At 42.2% G+C, this 21,833-nt stretch overlaps 1 protein-coding gene across 1 annotated transcript in view; it reads left to right on the top strand.

Moving 5' to 3' along the window:
* GRIN3A (glutamate ionotropic receptor NMDA type subunit 3A) overlaps nt 1–21,833 on the top strand; it is a 67,067-nt gene that overhangs the window by 33,577 nt on the left and 11,657 nt on the right. Inside the window, exons 4-6 of the mRNA XM_056514509.1 lie at nt 13,853–13,998; nt 15,409–15,524; nt 17,633–17,784. Of these exons, the coding sequence (XP_056370484.1) occupies nt 13,853–13,998; nt 15,409–15,524; nt 17,633–17,784 (414 nt within the window). The remainder of the gene's footprint in view (nt 1–13,852; nt 13,999–15,408; nt 15,525–17,632; nt 17,785–21,833) is intronic.

Here is a 21,833-nt window from a genome sequence, read left to right as displayed (position 1 = left end):
GCTAATGACCAGACAGTTTTGACTTGGTGAGTGCAGTGCCTGACTCACTCCTTGCAATGTTAACTACACGGTTTCTACCGAAAATGTTACAAGCAAAGAACAACAGCTTTGTGACTGACCCAGGGTGGTCTAAAATTGATCTATGGCTTAAAGCAGATTGTTTCTAATAATCTGCCATTCCCCTCCCAGCAAAAAATATCATAAATATTACATTAATATCTCCATCTATATAGGTCACAAAAGTCCATTATATGTGATTTCTTCAAAGCATTCTGAAGAAGCTGAATTTCCCCTGTTCCAGAGATATCTCTGTTGCAGTGTTGTGTGAAGCCACAATGTTGGTTTGAAAATGAGATTAGTCCTCTACTCTTTGCATGGGCATCTCCTCATCCATCAAATCAAATAGCATGAGATTACATCCTATTTTTCAGTATTATTATTGTGACCACATGCAGAGTTTTCAAAACAGGTATTGGGAAATTTCTGCAGGTCCAAGGAGCTCTAAAGCTGTGCTGTTGAAGCTTAGTGCAAAACATAGAAGCATGTCAGGTGCTGCAGACACAGATCTTGGTCCAGAACAGAAACACTGATGACTCCTGGCTAGTAACCTCAGTGATTCCATTACATCAGTGGGATTGCTAGCCTTTCCTACAAAAACACTTCCCTGCTTTATGGAATAAATCTAAGCCTCTGAGTAGTGACCAGTTCCCATTGTGGGAATAAGACAATGCAGATTTTAGGAAAGAAGAAGATTGCCTGCCATTACATGAGCTGCAGAATAGTTTTGTGCATGTCGTTCATGCATTTGGCTCCAAAGGCTTAGTCTGAAAGAGTAAGAATAATAGAAAATAATAGAAAAAAGTAATAGAAAGTAATAGAAAAGTAAAATAGTAAAGTAATAGAAAAATTAAAATAAAATAGTAAAGTAATAGAATATGCACTGGTTTAATCTTTGCTCACACAGAGCCTGAGCTGTGGCTATTCAGAGCTCTCTCTAAGAGATAAAGCCTAGGTTTAGGAAATGTTTGGGTCACAACAGTCACACAGTTACAGGCACCACATTTTAGTTAGTTGCTTAAAGTATTTTTTATGTGGCTAAAAATTTTTGTGCTTAGGTTTTTCTTCCCAGATATGTTTCTTTTTTAGTGGTGGAAACTCACTTCAAAAAGAAAGCATCAGGAGGGAGAAATACCTTTTTTAAATTTAAATACACTTCTAAACATGTTTCTGCTGCTTTCAGTATGTATGTGCCCTTTGTACTGTGCTTTTGAAATTTATTTAAAAAACAAAGCCCAAAATAGAGGAGCAGCCTTCTCGAGGTGATGTAAGAAATGTAATTTCTTCAGGCTGTCAGCCATAAATGGCAAATCCCATCTGAGGTTGTGAACAGTCAGGAAGGACAGAATTAGAGCTATCTCAGTTGGACCTTTAAATGCACTAATGATATAGAAGAGAATACAGAAATATCATCAAGCTGCTGAAAGGAGGAGCAGCCAGCGAGACAGGAACCAGAGCAGAAGGAAGGCAGTGAGGAGAAGGAGAATTAATTTACTGGAATGTGTCTTGAATCTGGGGAACATGCCATGTATTTTCTGTATAAGAAAATCTTACTCAGGGCAGGTTACTGAAGCCACACTCCTGCAATGTCCATCAAAGCTGGCTGCCCACTTCCCTACGAGGTACAACAGGAGCCAATAGGTTGTTCTTGAAGCAATGTCCTGCCACCTTAAAATCTAATTCTTCTAACAAAATTGGCAGTTCTGGGCCACTGTTTCCTTCTCCCCTGATTCTCAAACTGTACAGGTTTTAGACATCATCTCTTGCCAGTGGAAACTGGCAAAAACAGTTTTTGTAGCCAGTGGAAGATGTTGAGCCTCCTGTTTGAGGATGGGGGGATAGCTACAGGATGAATGTGCTGGCTCCTCAGATGGAACGTGCATCCATGTCCTGAATCCCTCTTAAGAAGCTCTCTACAGTATATACCAAAGAAGTTTAAAAGCTTGTCTGCAAACAGAGAGATTGTGGAAAAACGTTGTGTTCATATTATTACTAGTTTTATCCCTTCTCTCATCTGAATCACAGAGGCTCATTTCACTTTTCCTTCTAATGCCTCCTCTTAGGTTGCAAAAAATATTACAACGTTATTCTTTGTCAGAGTGCCTGGCAGCCCAGGTACTCAGCCAGAGTTGAGTTCTTTCCAGGGTTCGGGTATTCCTCCTGCAGGCATGCAGACCAGGAGCCTGCCTTAGGGATGGTCTGATCACAGAGCACAGAATGGTTTGGGCTGGAAGCGACCTCAGACGCCACCCAGCTGCCGTGGGCAGCGATACCCTCCACCAGGCTGCTCAGCTGTATATAATTCACTCTTTGGTACAGCCACACATAAGTCCTAGGAAGAAAACATTGTACTCTGCAAAACAACTCATGGCAGTGATTCTGCAGGATCTCCCCAGAGAGTGGAGTTTTTTCAGTGGCAGAGGGGACCTGAAGCAGGGACTTGGCTTCTGGGTTTTTCATGCAAGAATTCATATTGGAGACACACCATGAAGTCCTGAGTATGTTGGATAGTTCAGCTTATTTGAGGCAAAAGGGTTCTGGTAGCCCATAGGGCAGAAGAAATATTTCAAACATGCCAAGATGGAAGCAAACAGCATCAGCAGGAGAGGAGCTGGGCAGATTTTGCATAAGATGGTCCAGCACCTGGCCTTCTTTTCTGCAAAAACTGTTTTTATTTCCACAACTTAATGAGCTTTTTGGATGCTATCCACACATCATGACTTTTGTGACAGCTGTCAGCCTTTCTTTCCCATCTCTAGTACACACTTGAGTGGCCATGCCTGTTCATTTACTCTGGTTATGCTTTTATTTCTCTGCATCACTTTACCTTTAAAAACACCCCTTGGCAGTGACAAGTGCTGTATTTTGACGTAAAATGTTGAAGCTATTTAGCTTCATTTAACAAAAAAAGGGCTACTCCTCTGGGTCCCATCACCAGCAATTTCATTGCATTGTCTCTCCCAGCTTTACATGCCTGCAATGAAGATAAAAGATATTATTTACACAGTCTACTATACCTTTACAGTCATAGTTTGTACAGGTAGGCACTTGTTAAGGCACTGGCTTCAGGACAAGATCACCTAAACAATTCCCTGGAACTTCCTCTTCTCTCTATCATGAATGGTGGTGTTTTCAAAATTCCCCCTCCCCTCCAAAGAAAGTTTCCCAAGGAATGCACTGCAGACACCTACAGTCACTCTGACAAGTTCCACGCAGCAAGCCCTTTAAACAGCCTTGGTGTGCCTTTGGATTAGTCCCCAGAAATCTGAAATCCCTGAGCTTCTCCTAGCTCAGTGCCTGAAGACTCTCTCTTAGGAGATGCCCATCTGTTTTCCACAAAGCTAAGCACTTTGAGTGATCCAGGCACGGTATTTCTGGGGTTTTGTTAATCAGGAATTCAGTATGTACAACAACCCAGATACTTATATCTAGATATATAAAACATGAGGGTGCAAGTGCTCATTTCTGATTTATGAGCATCTCAGTTAATTTAGAGGCCTTATGGCCCTTATTATATTAGTTGAATACTTTATGTTACTTGTATTGAAACTGTCCAGAGATACAACTGGCAAGTAACTGCTGATGAGCTTTAGCAGCACCAAATACAGAAGAAAGGTCAAGCCACTCTGTAGGTCTTTTTCATCATTAAAGGCATTATTCAAATATCTTTTTAATGATATTTTCCGCCAAGTTCAGCAATTTTTAGAGTGAGGCCGTAACTGTTGTATGTTTATTGGTAAATTTTCTTCCTGAAAAAGGAATTTTTATAGGAATTACACTAATGGAAATTACTGCTGTGGTCTTTCATTGCAGCAGCCTGAGATGAATCATTATAATGGGCACCACTTGAACTGCTATGTGTTAAATAGATAATGAAATAGCATTTATTTAAATATGCATTAAATTGTATAGCAAAAAGTCAAGTTATATATGGCTGCTGTGGGCAGCTATAAGAGGACTGGGCCAGCTGGGGAATCTGTGGTGTAATATAGGGAGAGGGAAACGATGGAGTTGCCAAGAAACAAAGAACTTTTAATGTAAAAATAACAAACATAGAAACTGCATGGTACAAGGGCAACCTCCAAAGACCCAGGGGTGTGGCAAGCATAACAATATACAGGGGTGTCTGAGGGCAAAGGTCCAACCACAAGCACAGACTAGGAACATGCCCTTGTATGTGAGCAGGCCTGAACCAACTGAGAACAAGAACCAGAAACATGACTTATTATGGAATATTGTGGAATAACCCCATTGACACGTTACCTTCCATGGCCTTAGGCTAAAGCTCCTGCACCTTCAGGTGAAGCCACTCCCCTGTCCACCCCAATTTTCACAGTTACAAACTCAGTGGAATTCAAAGAAATCTTGCTGCTGCCATGGGGTTTAGTATTTGTGCAGGAGCACAGGGTTCTTTTTGCAAATTAAAAGAAGAAACTACAGAGCGTGTGTTTCTGTGAAGGGAGTTACTGGGCAAAGGAATGTCATGATTCACAGCATCACAGCCTGCTAATTAATACATGGTGTATTTTCTGGGTTTTAATAAGTCAGTGAAGGATTTAAACTCAAAAGGACTTTCAGTGTCACAGAGAGTAGAGTGAAAAGCTCTCAGACAAACACAAAATTGAGTAGCAAGCTCTAGCCAGAATAAAGAATTGCAGAGCTGCCTCGTACAGGAATGAAAGGCACCTACAATTTATGGAGGTGAAATCCTGACTTCTTTAGCTTCCCCATGCAATTTATGCTGGTGAACACTTGACTTGTTTAGCTTCTCCATCACCTCTTTAAGGATTTCTTGTTAAAGTTACAGCTTTGGAGGCTCAGAATCTGTCCAGCTCAGATCTGCATTGTTTTGATACCCTTTTATCAGAAAATGCACTGCAGTGTTCTGCAAATCAAGTTTCCTTTCCCAATGAAACATGCTTTTTATGCCTTCCTGCCAACAATTATCTCTTTGTTATCTTTGCATACCAACCCTTACTGCTTCTGAGGTCTTCATCTACACACATTGCCTCACACTGTCCCCAACTGCCCTGGCTGCCCTTCACCTCCCCTCATTGTTAGATCCAAAGAATTCAGGGGTAGGTGTGGAGGAGAGGAAGTCCTGCTGACTTCATTCTGTGTGATGCAGGCCGATCTTCAAGCAGGATTTAGAAGGAATTAATGTGTTTTAGCATTTTCTTATCTATGTGGGTGTCAGTTTCTTACTCTCAAGCTAACTACCTAAATACCTAAATGTCGTAACATATTTTGAAAAAAGGAAAGTGAGACCATCACCAGAAATAGCAACTGCATCATAGGTGGGGCTCAGACCCTTGAAAAAATAATGCACCTGGAGAATTACACGAAGTCACTGAAGTAATTGGCAAAAAGTAGCAGAGAACAGTGAAGGTGCATAAGCTGATCCTACCACCTGACAGGTAGAAGGTCATTGTGTAGCTGACCTAGCAGCACAGAGGATGTTTGTCATTCTTCACAAAAGTCACAGCTGTTGTGATCTACAGAGCTCACAGTGCTAGTCTGGTTCACTTTCCTGGAGCCAGAAATCCTGCACTGATCCACTGGATTTCAGGGATGTCAAGGGTCCAAATCCTCTGGAAGAAATAGTGGTTTCCACTGAGTGCATTAAGTTTTGACTGAACATGAGGCAAAATCAAGTATTAATGTCTGGATGTCACTGTGCAAGAGGCCAGGGTATCTCCAAATATGGTTGTAATTTATATTTACACTTCATTCTTAACACAGTCCTCACTGGTTCCAGGAAGGAAAAAATCCCTTTCTGGATCTGTCAGTAACAGAGGACTCCCTCTGATTTACCATCATTTGAAGCTCTTGAGCCCAAAGTGAGTAGCAAATTGAAGAAATGAGGACTGCGCAGGTAGACAGTTCCACCACCTACAATTGGAAACCTCTTCATCCTGGTAACTCATGATTCCTTTACAACACAAACCCATTGTTCCTTTCCTGGAAAGCACAGAGCACTGTTCCTGCCTTACAGGTTTAGGCAGAGGACTGTTTTCAGTGCTGGCACCTAGGGGACAGTGACCATATGGCCAGGGGGTAGGAGGACTGACCCTCAACTGCAACAGCTGGAGCAGAAGAAATTTGTAAGAAAAAGGATTTTAAAGATGATGGTTTTGAAGATGATAAACTACCTACACTTCAAGTTGCTGCCACATTGGGTTTTCTCCTTCAGCCCTGAGATGCTTGCAGAAACCTGGGATAGCTTTTCATCCAGAAACTGAAGGATGGAAGGACAAGAGGAATTCTCTAACCATAAATCTTCTTTGGTATCTCATTGGTAGCTTGAACATGTTCTCAGCCACACAGCTCTCCTCTGCTTGCTTGTAATTTGAAAAGGATTTCACCTGCCTGACAGTGCATTAGCCATGTTTTACAGGGAGCAAGCAGAAGAACATGCTGGATGAAGTGACTCCATCTGGAACATCTTTACGGCTGCTTTGTGCTGCTGAAGTGGAGTTGGAAGCAGTGATCTACTGCCTTTTGGGAATTACATCCCTTCTTTTTCCTCAGTCTGCCCATTTTTCTTACAATATTTTACACTTTCTACCTCTCTCAGAGTAAATCACAGCTCCAAGATCCCTCTGTCCAGAAAAGTCTTAGAATACTATTAAGAAACAGGGACAAACACACCTGCAAATTCATATTCTCCAGAGTGCTCTTCTTAGAGAGGTTTTTGCACTGCCCAGTACCTGAATCATCAGGGCAGCCATCAGAAATTAACAGAGCTGAGTCCCCAGTCTCATCCCTGAGCTGAACAGCTTTTCCAACACACAGAGGAGCAGAGCAGGTCTTACATTTAATTATCAGCACTCACACAGCGTCCATGAACACAAAGGTTCATATTTCTGAGCAGAGACCTGGGTCACAGTTTCCTTTCACTTATTCCCTTGTTGCAGTGCAGAGAATAAACTGTCAGCAGTGCACTGTGCACTTGTGTCGAGATTGAAGCTGCTCATTAACTTCAGTTCAGCTGTCAGACTTTATGCCAACTGATGACCTCTCTGAACCGGGTTCAAAGTGACAGAATTGTCAGGAAATCTGTCATTATCCTAGCAAGGAAAGAATCGGCTCCGCCGACACTTTTCACAACAGATTGATTCAAACGCATTCTGCAAACACCCTCTCCTGGAGGCCCTGGGAACATCTCGGCTTCCGAAGCCTGAACATGTAGGACAGTTCCTGATCAAAACCTCCACTTCCAGAAGTTGAGCTGTGAATTTTCATCTGCTGAAATCTGAAATTCATGTGCTTCGCTGTGAATAATTTTCTTTCATCTCCCTCTGCACCCCATAAATATTCACTAGTTAGTTACACTAGTTAGTTTTCAAAAACTCCTGCAGATAAGAAGGGAAAGCCCATGAAGAGTTTTATATGGTTTGTGGCTGGAATTTTTTTTTTAATTACTATTATTTCATTTGTTTTGTTAATTTTCCCCTGAAACTTTGCTTGGCACTTCCAGTTGCTTATATTTTCTCAGTGGGCTATGGGAAAGCTAATGGTGGCTGGGAAACCACCTAAATGTGTGAGTTACATAAGGCAAAGTAAAATACTATTGCTTTATATGTGAGGGACAAAAGTGTCATTGTGAAACATCCACTTTCTAAAACCACATCAGTTCTTCACCTAATGCTACCCTTCTCTAGTGATTAGCAACTGCAGCTGAGCAGATTTTCAAGATTCTGCTGCAGTTGTCTGGCAGAGATCAGACTGGCAATTCTGCTGATGCACAGGGTGCCCATTTAACGCTGCACTTGGTGTTACACCAGGTAACCAGCACTGTTGTGGAAGTGAGCTACTAAAGCCTTTTGCACCATAGTTTTTCCTCAGAAGTTGTTGGAAAATTAGGAAAGTGTTTTCAGCCATGTTTCTCCTTTCTATACCCTATTTAAATTAAAAAGCACCTTTGTAGGTGGTGGTAAAAGCTAAGTCCATGTTAGCTCTTTCACTAAAATGATGGTCACTGGCACTGCTCTCAGCTACACATTGGGTTGCCTTTTTTCTTATTTCCCTCAAAAAAAAAAAAAAAAAAAAGCTCATGGAGTTGAATTTGGGCACTGAAGAGGCCAAAAAAATAAATGATTAATCTTCTCGTGAGTTGAGATCATGATTAGAAATGGAGTTTCCAAAGCATTTTTCCTCCATTCCCATCTCACAGAATGGTTCTGAACCAGACTCAGTGAGACAGCTGCTGCACCCCATCAATCAGTCAATCAATCAATCAATCAATCAATCAATCAGTGCTGGGAAGGCATTTCCCAGATTTCAGTTACATCACTGCTTGTAGAAAATAGCCATCATTTCCTTTCCCAGTAGCTGCTCTGTTTAGATGTTTCTTCTCTCCTCACAGGTCCTAGCAAGCTCAAACTCCATGGGATCAGAAAGCAATATTGTATTGCCTACTTTTGTGGACCTGGGACCGTAATTTTTCTGTACCTGGGGTTCTTACTGCAAAAATAAATGGCAGCTGAATGGGATGCAAACCTCAAAATTATATTAAACTAAGCCAGGGCATCCAGGGGAGGAAAGTCCTTGAGGCAAATCATTTGGCTTTGCAGCACTGAAGATTCATACAAAAGCCAGAACCTTCTAGAAAGACCTCAAAACCCCACAGTCCCACAGCCTCGAATGTGCCAAAGTTAACTGCTGCATTTTCAGTTTTAAATCCCAACCAGCACTGGAGATTTCTGAGCCTGTTTCCTTTCAAGTTGGCATCTAGGTGTTCTCCCCAGCTGACAGCACTGAGTGCAATGGCATTACATAAAATGGAATGTGCCAAGTTATGCAAAACCCCTGTCATTCAGGATTGTGTTTTCCTGTTTCTGCTGCTGTGGTTTCATCATATTGGTGTTTATCACATTGGTATTTTCATGCATAATTGGCAGCCCAAGCCATAGATGTATGCAGATGCCCAGTTCATCTCAACATCTTCCCAAACAAAACAAGTTCTCCACTTCCCACTCAGCAGATGTTTTTACAACAGCAGACAGAAACCAAGGAGATCTGGAAGTAAGGGGCCAAGCAGAGGGAGCTAGCTGGTAGCTGCAGTGTTTGCTTTCAGCAGCAGGAAGCACAAACATCATTTGTCTGAGAGCACCATGTTGTGCAAGGCACAGAAGACTCTGAGAAGTCCCAAAGCTTGTCCTGGCACTGTCAGAGAAGTTGGATGTACTGTGAAGCTCATATGTTTTCTTGAACACTGCATGGCCTCCCTGTCTCAGGGTTCAAGTGCCCCAACAGCCATTTCACCTTCTCAGTGCTTGGCAGCATCCACATTTCCCTTTGTTTTCTCACACAGTATAAGAAAACATTGCCTCTTATTTGATTCCTTACCCATGGTGCATTTTCCTTGACAGTGAGACTGATTCTTGGAAATGCTGGGCACAATCCATTTGTCCCATGGTGGATATTGTCCTTGAGAGGTCTCAGGGACAGCAATGTTCACAGGGACACCAATTCCAGAAATCACAACTCTTTGGCCTTTTTCTTGCACCTTCATCCCCTACTTCCCAGCAGCATGTTCTAGTCCTTCCTCCAAAGATTGCTGCCTTCACAGAAGATGGGACATTCTCCTGAGCCTTCCATCCCCGTCCTGTGCAGCAAGATCCTCTGGTCTTGGCATTCCACAGCCCTGAACCTGTGAAATCCAAGCACCAATGCTCAAGACAGGTGCTCAGACCCCTCTGGCTCCATATCCCACTCATCTCTTGAGTCTGCCCCAAACACTAAACCAGGTCCAAAGGGGATATCACCATGTGCATCATCACAACTTCATGTGCAATGGTGTCCTCATGGTGTGAAACTGGTTCTCAAACTTCAGGGTGCACCTAAGGAGTGGCCCCTCATGGTATACACCATTGCTTCAGGTACAAAACTCAGGTCACTGTACAAAACCCATGATCTCCAGTATTTGAGATGCAAAAATGACACTGCTGGCTGCTGGAGCTGTCACCCTTCTTAGGAGAGCCACTAACCACCAGCACTAAACGAGTTTTTAACCCCTTTTAGCTTTTAACAAATGAAATATTAAAATATATTAGCAATTAAATGCTTTTAGCATAGCTGCTCAATTTGGACTTGCTGTTGGACTGCCCAGGCTGTTGGTGTTTCCCTGCTCAAGCTCACAGTAACTGCAGTTGGCTGTGGTGGCTTTGCTAGATAACACTCCAAGGGCTTGTTGCTTGATAAACAGTAATGGGAGTTCAGGGAAAATTTCTTCACCCTAAGGGTTGTCAAGCATTAGAGCAGGCTGTGCAGGGAAGTGATGAAGTCACAATCCCTAGAGAGGTTTAAAAGACCTTTAGATGTGACTCTTGGGGACATATTTTAGTGATTTATGGCTTGGCAGTGTTGGGTTACTGGTTGGGGCCTGATCTTTAGGATCTTTTAAAACTAAAGGATTCTGTGATTCAATGACCTGATAGTTAAAGAAATTTAAATATCTTTATTTGACATACTGCTATTTTTGCAATATTTGTACCCATGACAATCTTCACATCTTGTTCAATGAGTTGTCAAGCCAGGACAATTGAGGTGATGATTTTCTTGGGACAGAGAATCCATAAACCCCACTTCACTGTTACTTCAGAGCCTCCCTCCAGGTCTGAACAAACCTTGTTCTTTCCATTTCTTACAGCTATAGATGTCTGATTTTGAAGGGACTTTGTATCTCCATTAAGCCAAGTGCTAAGAAAACTCATTTCTGGAGATGGATCTGCAGCTATTGAATTAATTTATTTTATTTTATTATTTATTCAATTTATCTTAATCATACTTGAGTGACCAGCAAACCTTCGGGTATTGTGGATACAAAAAGTGTAAACATTTCCATTGCCCTTTACCTGCTTTGTGATGGTTATTCACCTCTGACACTGTTGAATAAAGGAACAGTATATACACAGAAGCAGAGAATCCACATAGTAGAAATTACTCTAATTTCAACAGCTATGTCTTCCATTAAGCTGGTCTTTATATTTGCAATTACTGGTATAAAAGTAAGTAACTGCCTCCCCTGAATTACGAGTTTAAAAAAAATAAACACATAGAATCCATTTTTGATTCTTCAAATGCTGTTTTTTCAGTCTTTATGATTTCTCTGAAGCCCTAGGCATTAACATTCCATTACTGGTTATAGAAAACAGAAAGACTCTTTCAATACAGCACTTTCAAAACATAAGAAACACAAAAGAAAGAGAGAATGAGGAACAGAAAAGATTAGAAAAAAGAGACAGTTAATAAGGCAAGATTCAGAGCAAGACTATGGCGTTTACCTATCCTGTCAGGGCACAGATACTTGTGGTTTCCATCTTGTCACGTAATCTTCCAAGTAGTGAGTCTTGTTTCCATCCTGAAAGTTTTATCTTCTGTTGAAGCAACTAACCCTTAGCACTCTTAGCAAATCATCAGTGAACTGCTTTTGGCTGCATTGTGGATTGTCAATCCACAGAGCTGCAAGTAAGCTTCTTCCTCCTTTGGGTAAACAGCACTAGGAAGAAAACAGAAGTCCTTGAAAGACCAAGAGAGTTACAATAACTCTTAACATTTATGTTCTGTAAAAGGAATTGATTAAATACAAAGTTGCAGACACATAATGATGCTAAAGAAAAAGCAGAGATTACCCGAAGCAGGTAGAGCACAAGGGATGGCTGAACAACTCCCTTATACAGACTTCCCAAGAATTGCCACCAGGCATATCATGTTGCTAGATACAAGATATTAGGCCAGATGGACTTCTGATCTAATAAACATTCTGGTGATGTCATCATTTGGGGTGAAATTTGGCAGCGTGCCCAACACAAAACAAAGCGTGGCCAGGCCTCAGTAAAGGATTTAGGATAGAAAATTGCACAGAGGTGCAGTTTACTGTACCAGCCTTTCTCATCCAGGCTTAAAAGTTTAGCCAAATGCAGACATTGGTGACAGTCTGAGTGAGAGATGCTTTCCAGTGAAGTCAGACTTCATTTGCAGATCAGATGCTGCACTGCAGTTGGCATCACTAGGCGGGCCACAAACCTCACAAGAAACACCTAAGTTGACTTGGAAGCTGCCAGTGGGATTCAGTGTTGGGTCTTAATGGGGTTTTCAGTATCTTCCCTGAAACTGCCAAGAAATAAACCCTAAAAAATAGTCCTGACTGTGGTGATGATCTTGGGACAGCAAGTACATGAACCTCACTGACCTTCTTTAGCAGGTCATCTTCAGTGTCTCAAGACTGGGCCTGGCAGCATTGTGCTGGAAGTCTCCATGATGTATTGTCACAGCCCAACTCCTGTTATTTATGTCTTCTGGCACTTGAATGCTGCTCCCACGCTCTCAGGCAAGAACATTTCCCTCTGTGCCCACAGTCCTTCTGGCACAGCACTATGGCCAGCTCCAGATGGAGGCACACCCTGCATTGCTTGTGCCGCAGCCATCTACACCAGAATGCAAAAAAAAATAAAAAAATGCCAGGACTTCATCCATACTCACAGACTTGGACTACATCAGCAGACCACAAGGTGATAACCACTTGCCTACTTTCAGTTACAATTTCAGGTAAAAATTACCAGAAATTCAGAATGTTTATCGTTTCTGTGACATCAGAAACATCATCCAAAAAACCTTTTTCTGTTCCTTTTCAGACTAAACTGGGTGACAGTGAATTTACATCTTACCTCTGCCATTCTTAAAAAAATATAAACGCTCTTTTTTGAAGAGAAGACTGGGAAAGGTGTTTTTGTGGCTTTGTGCTTCCCTGCACTCTGTTCTGCTTAGATGATAATGCAGAGGCCAGATGGACTGGTGGAATGTTTTTTTACTTGGTCTTTGCCAAGGAGAGCGTGGCTGTGGTGAGACAATCTTTGCAAGTTGTGATGTCCATGAGCTTCGTGGGAAGCAAATACAGCATGACTGCTTCAGCCGTAGCTCTGCTTGGCTTCCTGTGCTCTGAAAGCTTGGCCTGTTAGAGGCTGGTGGGTTGCTGAAGGCTTTTTAATTAGTGTGGCTTGGCAGCACTTGGCCAGCTCAAGGAAGTGCTTGGCATAGTGGAAGGTGCTGGCTGACTTCTCCATGGCAGCTTGAGACTTTTCCCAGAGCCGCAGAATGCTCCAAAGGCGAACAGAAACTTCAGAAAGAGGGGTCTGTGAAACCTGAACTGGGCTCCTTGGGGCTGCAGACTGTGGAGTCAGTTCAGAGAAGGGCAGGGCACAGAGCTGCAAAAGGACTGTGTGTGTATATCCATGATTGCAGCCTAAGCCATGCGGAGGGGAATTCTCCCTCCATCTCACAGCCAGGGGAGACTTTTTGGTGACCTTTCAGTCCTCAGTGTGTCTGTGAGGAATGGCTGTGAAGACTGTGATATGGTATCTAGACTTGTAGAAATGAACTGGGAGTGCTACCTTTCTGCAGAAGGCTAAATTTCATCCCTGAGGACAAAGTAAAACATTCTGCCACAACAAATCTTTGCTGTGTATCTAGAGTGGATTGTCACCAGCCCAGAGGCTTCTCATTACAGTTCCTGAAACATTGTCTGCTCTAGAGACAAATAACCCCAATAAACACCTACATTTGGGTGTTTAATGGGAATTGTTTCCAACATTTGAAGAAAACCCTGAGAGTACACAGACAGGATCTTTAGCCACCCTTTGGTGAGTCTTCCCAGCTCTTGCTGTGGGGTGGGAATCTGCCTGCAGGAAAGCGCGCGGAGAGGCAAGTCCAGGAACACCAGAGATTTCTGCAGGCACACACGGGGTGGGATGGGAGGCAGATGTGTCTGCTAATCCTCTGCTGTGCCCGGCAGCTCCACCACCCGTCGCAGGGGTTCCGGTTCGGCACGGTGCGGGAGAGCAGCGCGGAGGATTACGTGAGGCAGAGCTTCCCCGAGATGCACGAGTACATGCGGCGCTACAACGTCCCCGCCACCACCGACGGCGTGGCCCACCTGAAGTGAGCCCCTGCATGCTGCACCACACCTGCCTGCCTGGCCAGCTGCCACGGCCTGGTCATTAAAAGTGTTCAGAGAGATGCCCGGATTGAGGTGAAAGCGAGGCCAAAGTCGGTAGTGTGGGTTTTATCTGACAGTAAATGCGAGAGAGAGGGGGGTGGTGGTGATGATGGTGTAGTAGAAAATATAACCACTCCAAGGATGCCATGTCCCATTGATCCTCTCCTTCCCAGTGCTGAGGGTCCCACAAAACACAGGAGTTCAATGGATTAAAACGCATTTAGGCCAGGTGGGAATGCCCACCTGGTTGGAGCCCTCCGTCAGGCAGTGAGAAACATTCAGAAAAAAACATCCAATCCAAGCAAAAGCTGCCAGTGAGGTTCCTCATTGTGATGGGAGGAAAGGAGGTTCTTAGAGAGGAACCTTAATTTATCATTAAAATGAATAAAGGAAGCACTAGACTGGGAAAAAGTAATAAAAGTCTTGTTGCTTTGGGGAATCATGGTGTGTCTCAGAGACATCTGGGGGTCACACAACTCTTCCAGGAAACAGGGGAGGTAGTAGTAAGCTTGAAATCAGTCATTCATTTTGTCTTAGAAGTTGCCAGGCAGATGGCCTGAGAACTTTTCTCCAGGAGCTTTTTCCTGTTGTTTCCTGTTTATATATTTCTCCTCAGACCTATCCTGTTGATAATTAAGACACATGGCAGTTCTTTGGGTCAAACTGGAGTCAATGGATTGAAATCAAGGAAGTAACCACATCAAGAGAACACCCAGACTTTTAAGGGGAAGGTGCAATCCTGGGGTCAGATGAGTACCAGGCACTGCAGCTGTTCTTTTGTATCATTATTTTATCCAAACATGCTGTTCAGAAATTTTCATTTTAGTAAAATTCATTCATTGTGTTCATGAAGACAGCACAATGAAAATATAAATAGGGTGAAGGAAATAATTTACCTTGTATTCAAGGAGAAAGGAAAAATACCTTTGAATAACTTACCCCTCTGTGTTTTTGCTGTAATATCCCCCAAGTTTAACATCATAAAGAAACCAAGACAGCAACAGTATTTTAGCAAGTTTTGATCTTCTCTGTCGAAGCCTTGTGCTCACTTTCAATTGAATCAAAGTAGTAGAATCATTTTGTAGTGATTTTTGTCTTTCAGAACAACAGTATTTTGTGGGAACAAAATAAGTCCTAAACACATTGAAGGCTTTTAATACACAAAGTTTGCATTTCATGCGCAGTTCCTTCCTTCAAAATAGAAATCAGTTTCATTTTAAGTACAGATATGCAAATAGCAGTCCCTGGTCCCTATTTTCATACAGCAGTCTTCCAGAAAATGGCATAGGCAAATACTCAGTGTCATTTAGACTGTGAAGTGATTGTGTTTCTGACTTTGATGTTGAATACAGGCATGATCCAGAGAAACTTGATGCCTTCATCATGGATAAAGCACTCTTAGATTATGAAGTGTCCATAGATGCCGACTGCAAGCTCCTAACTGTGGGAAAACCATTTGCCATTGAAGGTAATAACCAGTGTCATAACACACTGCTCTGTTCCTCATGTGCTGAATTTGCTTTGTTGTGCTGTGGTATTCTTAGTGAAAATAGAGAGGTGAAACTGAGGACCCCTTGGGGATTATGAAAAAATCCTCAGTGATTGAGCAGAACAAAAGCTCCAGCATATTCTTGTGGTTATTTTGAGACTCGTATCACTTTCCCACCTGTTTCAAGGCCAGGTTTGGTGGAGCTTTGAGCAACTTGGTCTAGTGGAAGATCCCCCCTGGCAGGCACTGGAACAAAATGATCTTTAATGTCCCTTCCAACCCAAATGATGCTGTGATTCTATGACCTGTTGCCATGCTCTACATAGAAATTATTCCAAGTGCTCAGACACTGTGTCTCCAGACAAGTAGGAGGCATTTCCCTGCTCACCATGAAATAAAGAGGCCCCTGAAATGAGGCTTCTCTTCTGCTAGCTTGCTATGTTGACATGTGTTCAAAACCCAGTTTGAATGTGTTCAAAATGGGGTTCTGCAGTTTCACTCTCATGTGAAGCAAATACTGTTCCCATTTTGAATGTCAGCTCAAGATTCCCACTGAATCTGTAGTTAATTGAGAAAGAAGCCTGCCCTGGCACTTGGCCTCATGCAGCCTCAAGAATTTAGCAAGGATAGCTCAGAAGGCAGCCTGGAAGCAGGGCTGGTGTGAAGCTCCTTCCAGCATGGATGAGCACATGGGCAACACACTTTAGAAACCACTTTTGTGATAGATGGCCAGTGGAAAGGACTAGTGCTTTCACTTTCCTCCCCTACAAGGGCAATCATTCCAGCTGCTCCCATCACACAGTAAAACAACCTCCTTCAGAAACCTGATAAATCCCTTTCAGGAAAGTCAGCTCTGATGATATAAAACCAGAAGCTTCCACAACTTCAATTCAAGTAGATTAGATTTCAATATAGAAAAAGAAACAAACAAATAGGCCCTGAACTATATGATTTTGGATGACTTGAATTCGTATCACCCAGTTACAAAAAAAGTATGCTGAAAATATGATACTTATGAGTCCTTGCTGTGCCAACTCTGAAACAAATCCTTCGATGTGAGCAAATTTATTCAGGTGGAATTACAGGCACAATGTAAAAATCTCAGCAGCAAGGAAGACTATTGCATTGTAGAACAATTATCACCTCATCACTCGTCAAAAGTGAGCCATTGTCCTGGCAAATTCAGCACCTGTCTATTTGTGAGGGTTTTTCTCTTTCTTCCTGTATTGTTGTGGGGTTTTTAAGGAGAGAGTCTGAAATTCTGAATTCTGAACTGAAAAACAAAAATCCACAGTGGACTAGAAATTAATCTCTGCAGGCAACTGGCATGCAACTGGCATGCAATGCATATCTTTGAGGGATCAAGTGTATTTGTTTAGAATTTCTAAAGTCAAACCCCAGATTCTGCAAATAGAAATATCACATTCAGAGTTACTGAATTCATTTTCACTTACACTAAGCCCTTTACCAGCACTTTAACATGGTGAAAGACAGCACAGTGGCTAAAAACTGCATTTATTAGTATCTGAAAGTCCCTGTCAGTGCCAGAGCAGAAGTACATGAACTGAAAGCATAGCCCCTGGGCTTTAAATTGCTGTGATAACAATGAAGATTGCTCCTGTCTATATTTACATGCATACAGCTCATCAGAAAATGCGTAGGAAAAAAATGTCACATCTGACACCACAGTCACATCCACTGCTCTAACAATGCAAGGAGATCACAGAATGGTTTGTGTGACATTGAGGACCTTTTGCATTGCTGAAAGAATCCATGGCAAGGGCATAAAAAAGTCTCTGTTTTTAGAGAAAATATCCATTGTCTCAATTTTAAATTTCTGAACCTCTTGTTTTACGTATTTCTTGTGTGGCCATAATAATTTTGAGTTTTCTTATTCTGTTTATATTGGGGGACCTTTTTTCGCACCAAGAAAAGGTCTTGCCTTAGCATTCTAAGACCACAGTAAGCCAGGTTTGAGCTGGCTGGCTGAAACAGAGTGCCAGCTTGCTCTTCCATGCTGAAATGAACATACATCAGCTAAAACCAAACAGGAAAGAGAGAGATGATTGTACTGTTCTCCCTTCTAGGGTATGGCATTGGTCTTCCCCCCAACTCTCCGCTCACTTCAAACATCTCTGACCTTATCAGCCAGTACAAATCCCATGGCTTCATGGACGTTCTGCACGACAAGTGGTACAAGGTTGTTCCCTGTGGGAAACGCAGCTTCGCCGTCACGGAGGTAAGCAGTGAGCTGGGGTCACGACAGTGAGGCTTTGTGCAAGCTGGCAATTATTCCCCCTCCTTCCTAATGACATGCCCACATGGCAGGGATGGGTGGCAGCTGAAGAGAAGGAGGAGGCTTTGAAGGCAAGGGCTGCTGACCCAGGCAGCAGTCAGATCAGAGCAGGAGGAGAATGTCAGTGGGACTGTCCTGCTCAGTGAGGCACTCCTCTGGAGACAAGCAGGGCGTGAAAAGGGCAGTAAAAATCCTGATGTGGCACAGTGCACAGCAAACCTGTGTGATTCCACTCAACTGTGTGTATATCACCATCCACAGAGAGAGGAGGAGCTTAGGACATCCCAAATTTTTAATGCACCCTGACCACTTCCCAACTTGGGTGGCAGCTACCTGTACCAAAGATAGGATTTCAGACTAGAAATGGTCTGCTAAGATACCACACCATGAAGAGAGGGGGAACAGGTCTTACTTCCACGTAGATCTGTGGGAAATGGAAGTAAATCTTCATGGATGTATATCCAAGTACCAAATCAGAGGAGTTTCACCAGCATATGGCAGCTGAAGAGGTAGAACATTATTTATGAGAAAAAGATTACTCTTACCACAATAGCAGTTTTTCCTCAAGTTTTCCAGACTGTCAAGTGAAAAAATAACATAAAATATTGAGAAATAAAAAGCACCAGCAATGTCTGAAGCTTAATAGCATACTCTTTTAGCTCAAGGTCTTCCAGGAGGATTAGGTTATGTATTCTCATGAGAACAAAACAGTTGGAACTCTGCTGTCTCCTTCTCAGAGTGTTCTGCCAAATGCCAAACACACACAAGGTGTTCCCCGAGGAAGTGGGAGCATTCTCCTAGCAAAGAGAAGCTCAGTTTCCTGGGCTCTGACTCCCACTTTTCAGTGGTTACCTGCAAACCTCTGGCTGCTAACTAAATCACTAGAAAGTTAGCATTTTTTAGAGATATGACAAAGCAAATCTTTATTCGGCATTTTTAATACATAATTTGTTGGGGTATTTCTGCATGTCTTACTACATTTTTTACTTTTTCATTACGATTGTGTCAATAGAAAATAAATTATATTTTAACATCAGGCATTCATAGAAGAAAATTCAATTTATTTTTATCCAACTTACTCATTTTTTCTTTCTTTTTTTTAAGTGATTAATTCAACACAAGAAAGCAAACTTAAACAGAAGTGTGTATTCACTGCTCTTTCTGATTTAGCTGATCTGAAGATTGTATTATAATCTAAAAAGGGAATTTTCTTTTTAAAATAGCACTTCCTTCAATGACTTCTTGTTAGTCTACATTTTAACAAGTCTTGAATTAAATCTTGGGAAAATTACAAGGTGGTAATGGTATAAATTACCTCAGTGTTGCTTAAAACTCAAAACTCTTACAGCAGAGAAAACTTACCTTCCTAATAATTCCCTAGGGTTTAGACAAAAGGAGCTTCCTCTGATCATGTCTTATCCCACAGCATTCATCTGGGGCTGTATGCTCTCTATCCTTAGTCATAGAATAAATTCCAGTTAAAAGTACCATTTTGATTAGTACTGGTTTTCTCCCAGAACATATGGTTGCTTCTTTAGGTCAGTAGAATGAGGTGCTTAGATCCCCTGGGAGGGGCATGAGACGATCCACTGGGCTGCAGGAGTAAAGTACTAAAACCTGAGTAATACCTACCTATAAAAATTGTACATAGATGTACATATATGGGAGTCCTTGCTCAAAATGTTACCAATAGAGATGTATGATCCACACAAGATTCCTCAAGGCCTACTAACAAAGGGAGAGGAGGTGGGGAAAACATCTGCTCCAGTTCAAAAAGAAAATTCAGATTTTGCCCTGTGAATAGTCCCATGGAATTTATTGTTTTATTTTTTTTTTTACTATTGAATAAGTTTTGACCACAGGATTTTAAGGGAGGGCTTAAGCACGGAGTCACAGCTGGAGGACATGTTGTGCTTTAATGTAATTAAGTCTTTTGAGTATAACCTCCATGTGAAGTCCAGAAAGAAGAGCATGTGTAGCTGCTCCCAGGCTGGTTGTCTGACCATAATCCTTATTCCATCTTCAGTTGCACTAATTCAACATGCACAACTGAGTTTTTTTGTTCAGAAACTAAAGTCCAACAAGTTGGTTCAGGTGTCTGAATTGAAGGGCCTGGTGGAACCTGGTCCAGTGGTTGGCATCCCTGCCCATGGCAGAGGGTTGAAATTAGATGGTCTATAAGGTCTGTTCAAAACCACACTGTTCTGGGATTCTGTGAATCTAAAATGTCACTCAAAGGTCCTTATGCCATCAGAAAGTGAGCAGAAGCAGAACACCACTTGAAAGTCTGTGCCATTTGTGGGGTAAGCTCTATAAGTCCAGATCTTCATTTTCCTGAAGAATGCATCTACCACATGCATCCCCTCTTCTTCATCCGTTTCTTTCGGCCAAGAACTTGCAGATTTTAGAACATGTGATTTCTTAGTTGGAAGAAATTTAATAAACTTAACAGCCAAACAGCAAACACTCTCCAAAGCACAAGTTCTCCACTGTTACAGCAAGAAACAGGGAAATTAGTCTTGGACTTACTTTTATGTTGGTTTGTATCCTTTACTACTGTACAGCCCAGAAATCTCTGTAACTTAACTCCCTGCACTCAGTCACAGTAGTATTCTACAGATTCACTGAAGTGTGGACAATGTTCAACACAGAAGCAGATGATTCATTTTTGGAAAAAGTCTCAGCTTCTTAGTGGCTAGTTATTCACAATGGATTATATACTAAAGTGAAACCCAACAATTGCCTTTTGACAGCAAGAGTAAGGCTTTGTATTCTTCTATGTCTTTTTGATAAATTTGGTCTGTGACATGCTGCACTTGTTGACCAAAAGTAATGACCTCAAAATGGGAATATATGTAGGTGAAATACTGATCAGTATAACCTTTAAATTGGTGGGATATCCATCACCCATTTTTGTCACTACCTCTTTACCTGATTCTTATCCACCTGCCACTCCTGCCCACTGAAGTTAATTTTTCTGCACATTTCTTTTGAGATCCATCTTCTCACTCACGATTTTTTACTGATCTCACACTGGGAAATAATGTTTCCTGTGGCAGAACTCACTGCTAGCTCTTCCCATTTCTTTCTGGTAGTGGATGAGCACTTTGCTCATTTTAAATTGCACTTCAAAACAAAGCTGTCCTGGAAGAAATGATTCAGCTTGGGGCTGGAAGGTTTGCAGTGACTCTTCAAGCTGTGAAACCAATAAAGATGGTTTCTTTTCTGAAGGTGCAGAAGTCAGAAGTGCTTGACTCTGCTGGGTTTTTTTTAACCTCTCCAGCAAAGTCACTTGCCCAAAGCATCTTACCCTGGCCATCACCCACTGGATCATTTATAGGGGTTGTAACTAACTCAGGCTTGGGAAGAACACTGCAGTGAATTGCACTTTACCCTCTCCACTGCAGGTAATTGTGGGTGGCAGTAGCTGTTCTTGGTGAGAGCTAGTATCTAGCAGTATTACTTGAGTACTCTTGGTTTAAAATTGTCATATTCTAGTTTCAAAGGAATGCCTTTGTGGCAAAATTGCTGTGTTCCCTACTTAGGATCAAACATGGTGCAGGAGGGATGAGGGGTTGACAGAGTTATATTTGCACATCATATCTGGACATAATCAATGTAATTTGTTTTTATTTTGCATACAGTACACTCAGCCCTTCCTCTACCCCTCTGTTAACTCTCATTGATGAAGGAACCAGGCTCTTGGGACTTGCTGTTCCATCCCACTAGTTCCACCCAAACTCAGACGAGACTGCAGGGAGAAGGTTTTTACAAAGAGAGTGTAAAATCACTGGCAGATGTTTCCCAGAGGGGTGGTGGATGCCCCATCCCTGAAAGTGTTCAATCATCCCTGGAAGCATCCAAGGCTCTGAGCAAGCTGTTCTAATTGAGTATGTCCTGTTCATTGTGGGGCAGTTGGACCAGGTGGCCTTGAAAAATCCCTTGCAACTCAAACCAGTCTATGATTCTGTGATTTTTTGGAACAAAAGCTT

The sequence above is a fragment of the Oenanthe melanoleuca genome, chromosome Z (genome assembly GCF_029582105.1).
Source record: "Oenanthe melanoleuca isolate GR-GAL-2019-014 chromosome Z, OMel1.0, whole genome shotgun sequence".
Classification (NCBI taxonomy): Eukaryota; Metazoa; Chordata; class Aves; order Passeriformes; family Muscicapidae; genus Oenanthe; species Oenanthe melanoleuca.
This window is presented reverse-complemented; position numbering and strand designations above follow the sequence as displayed.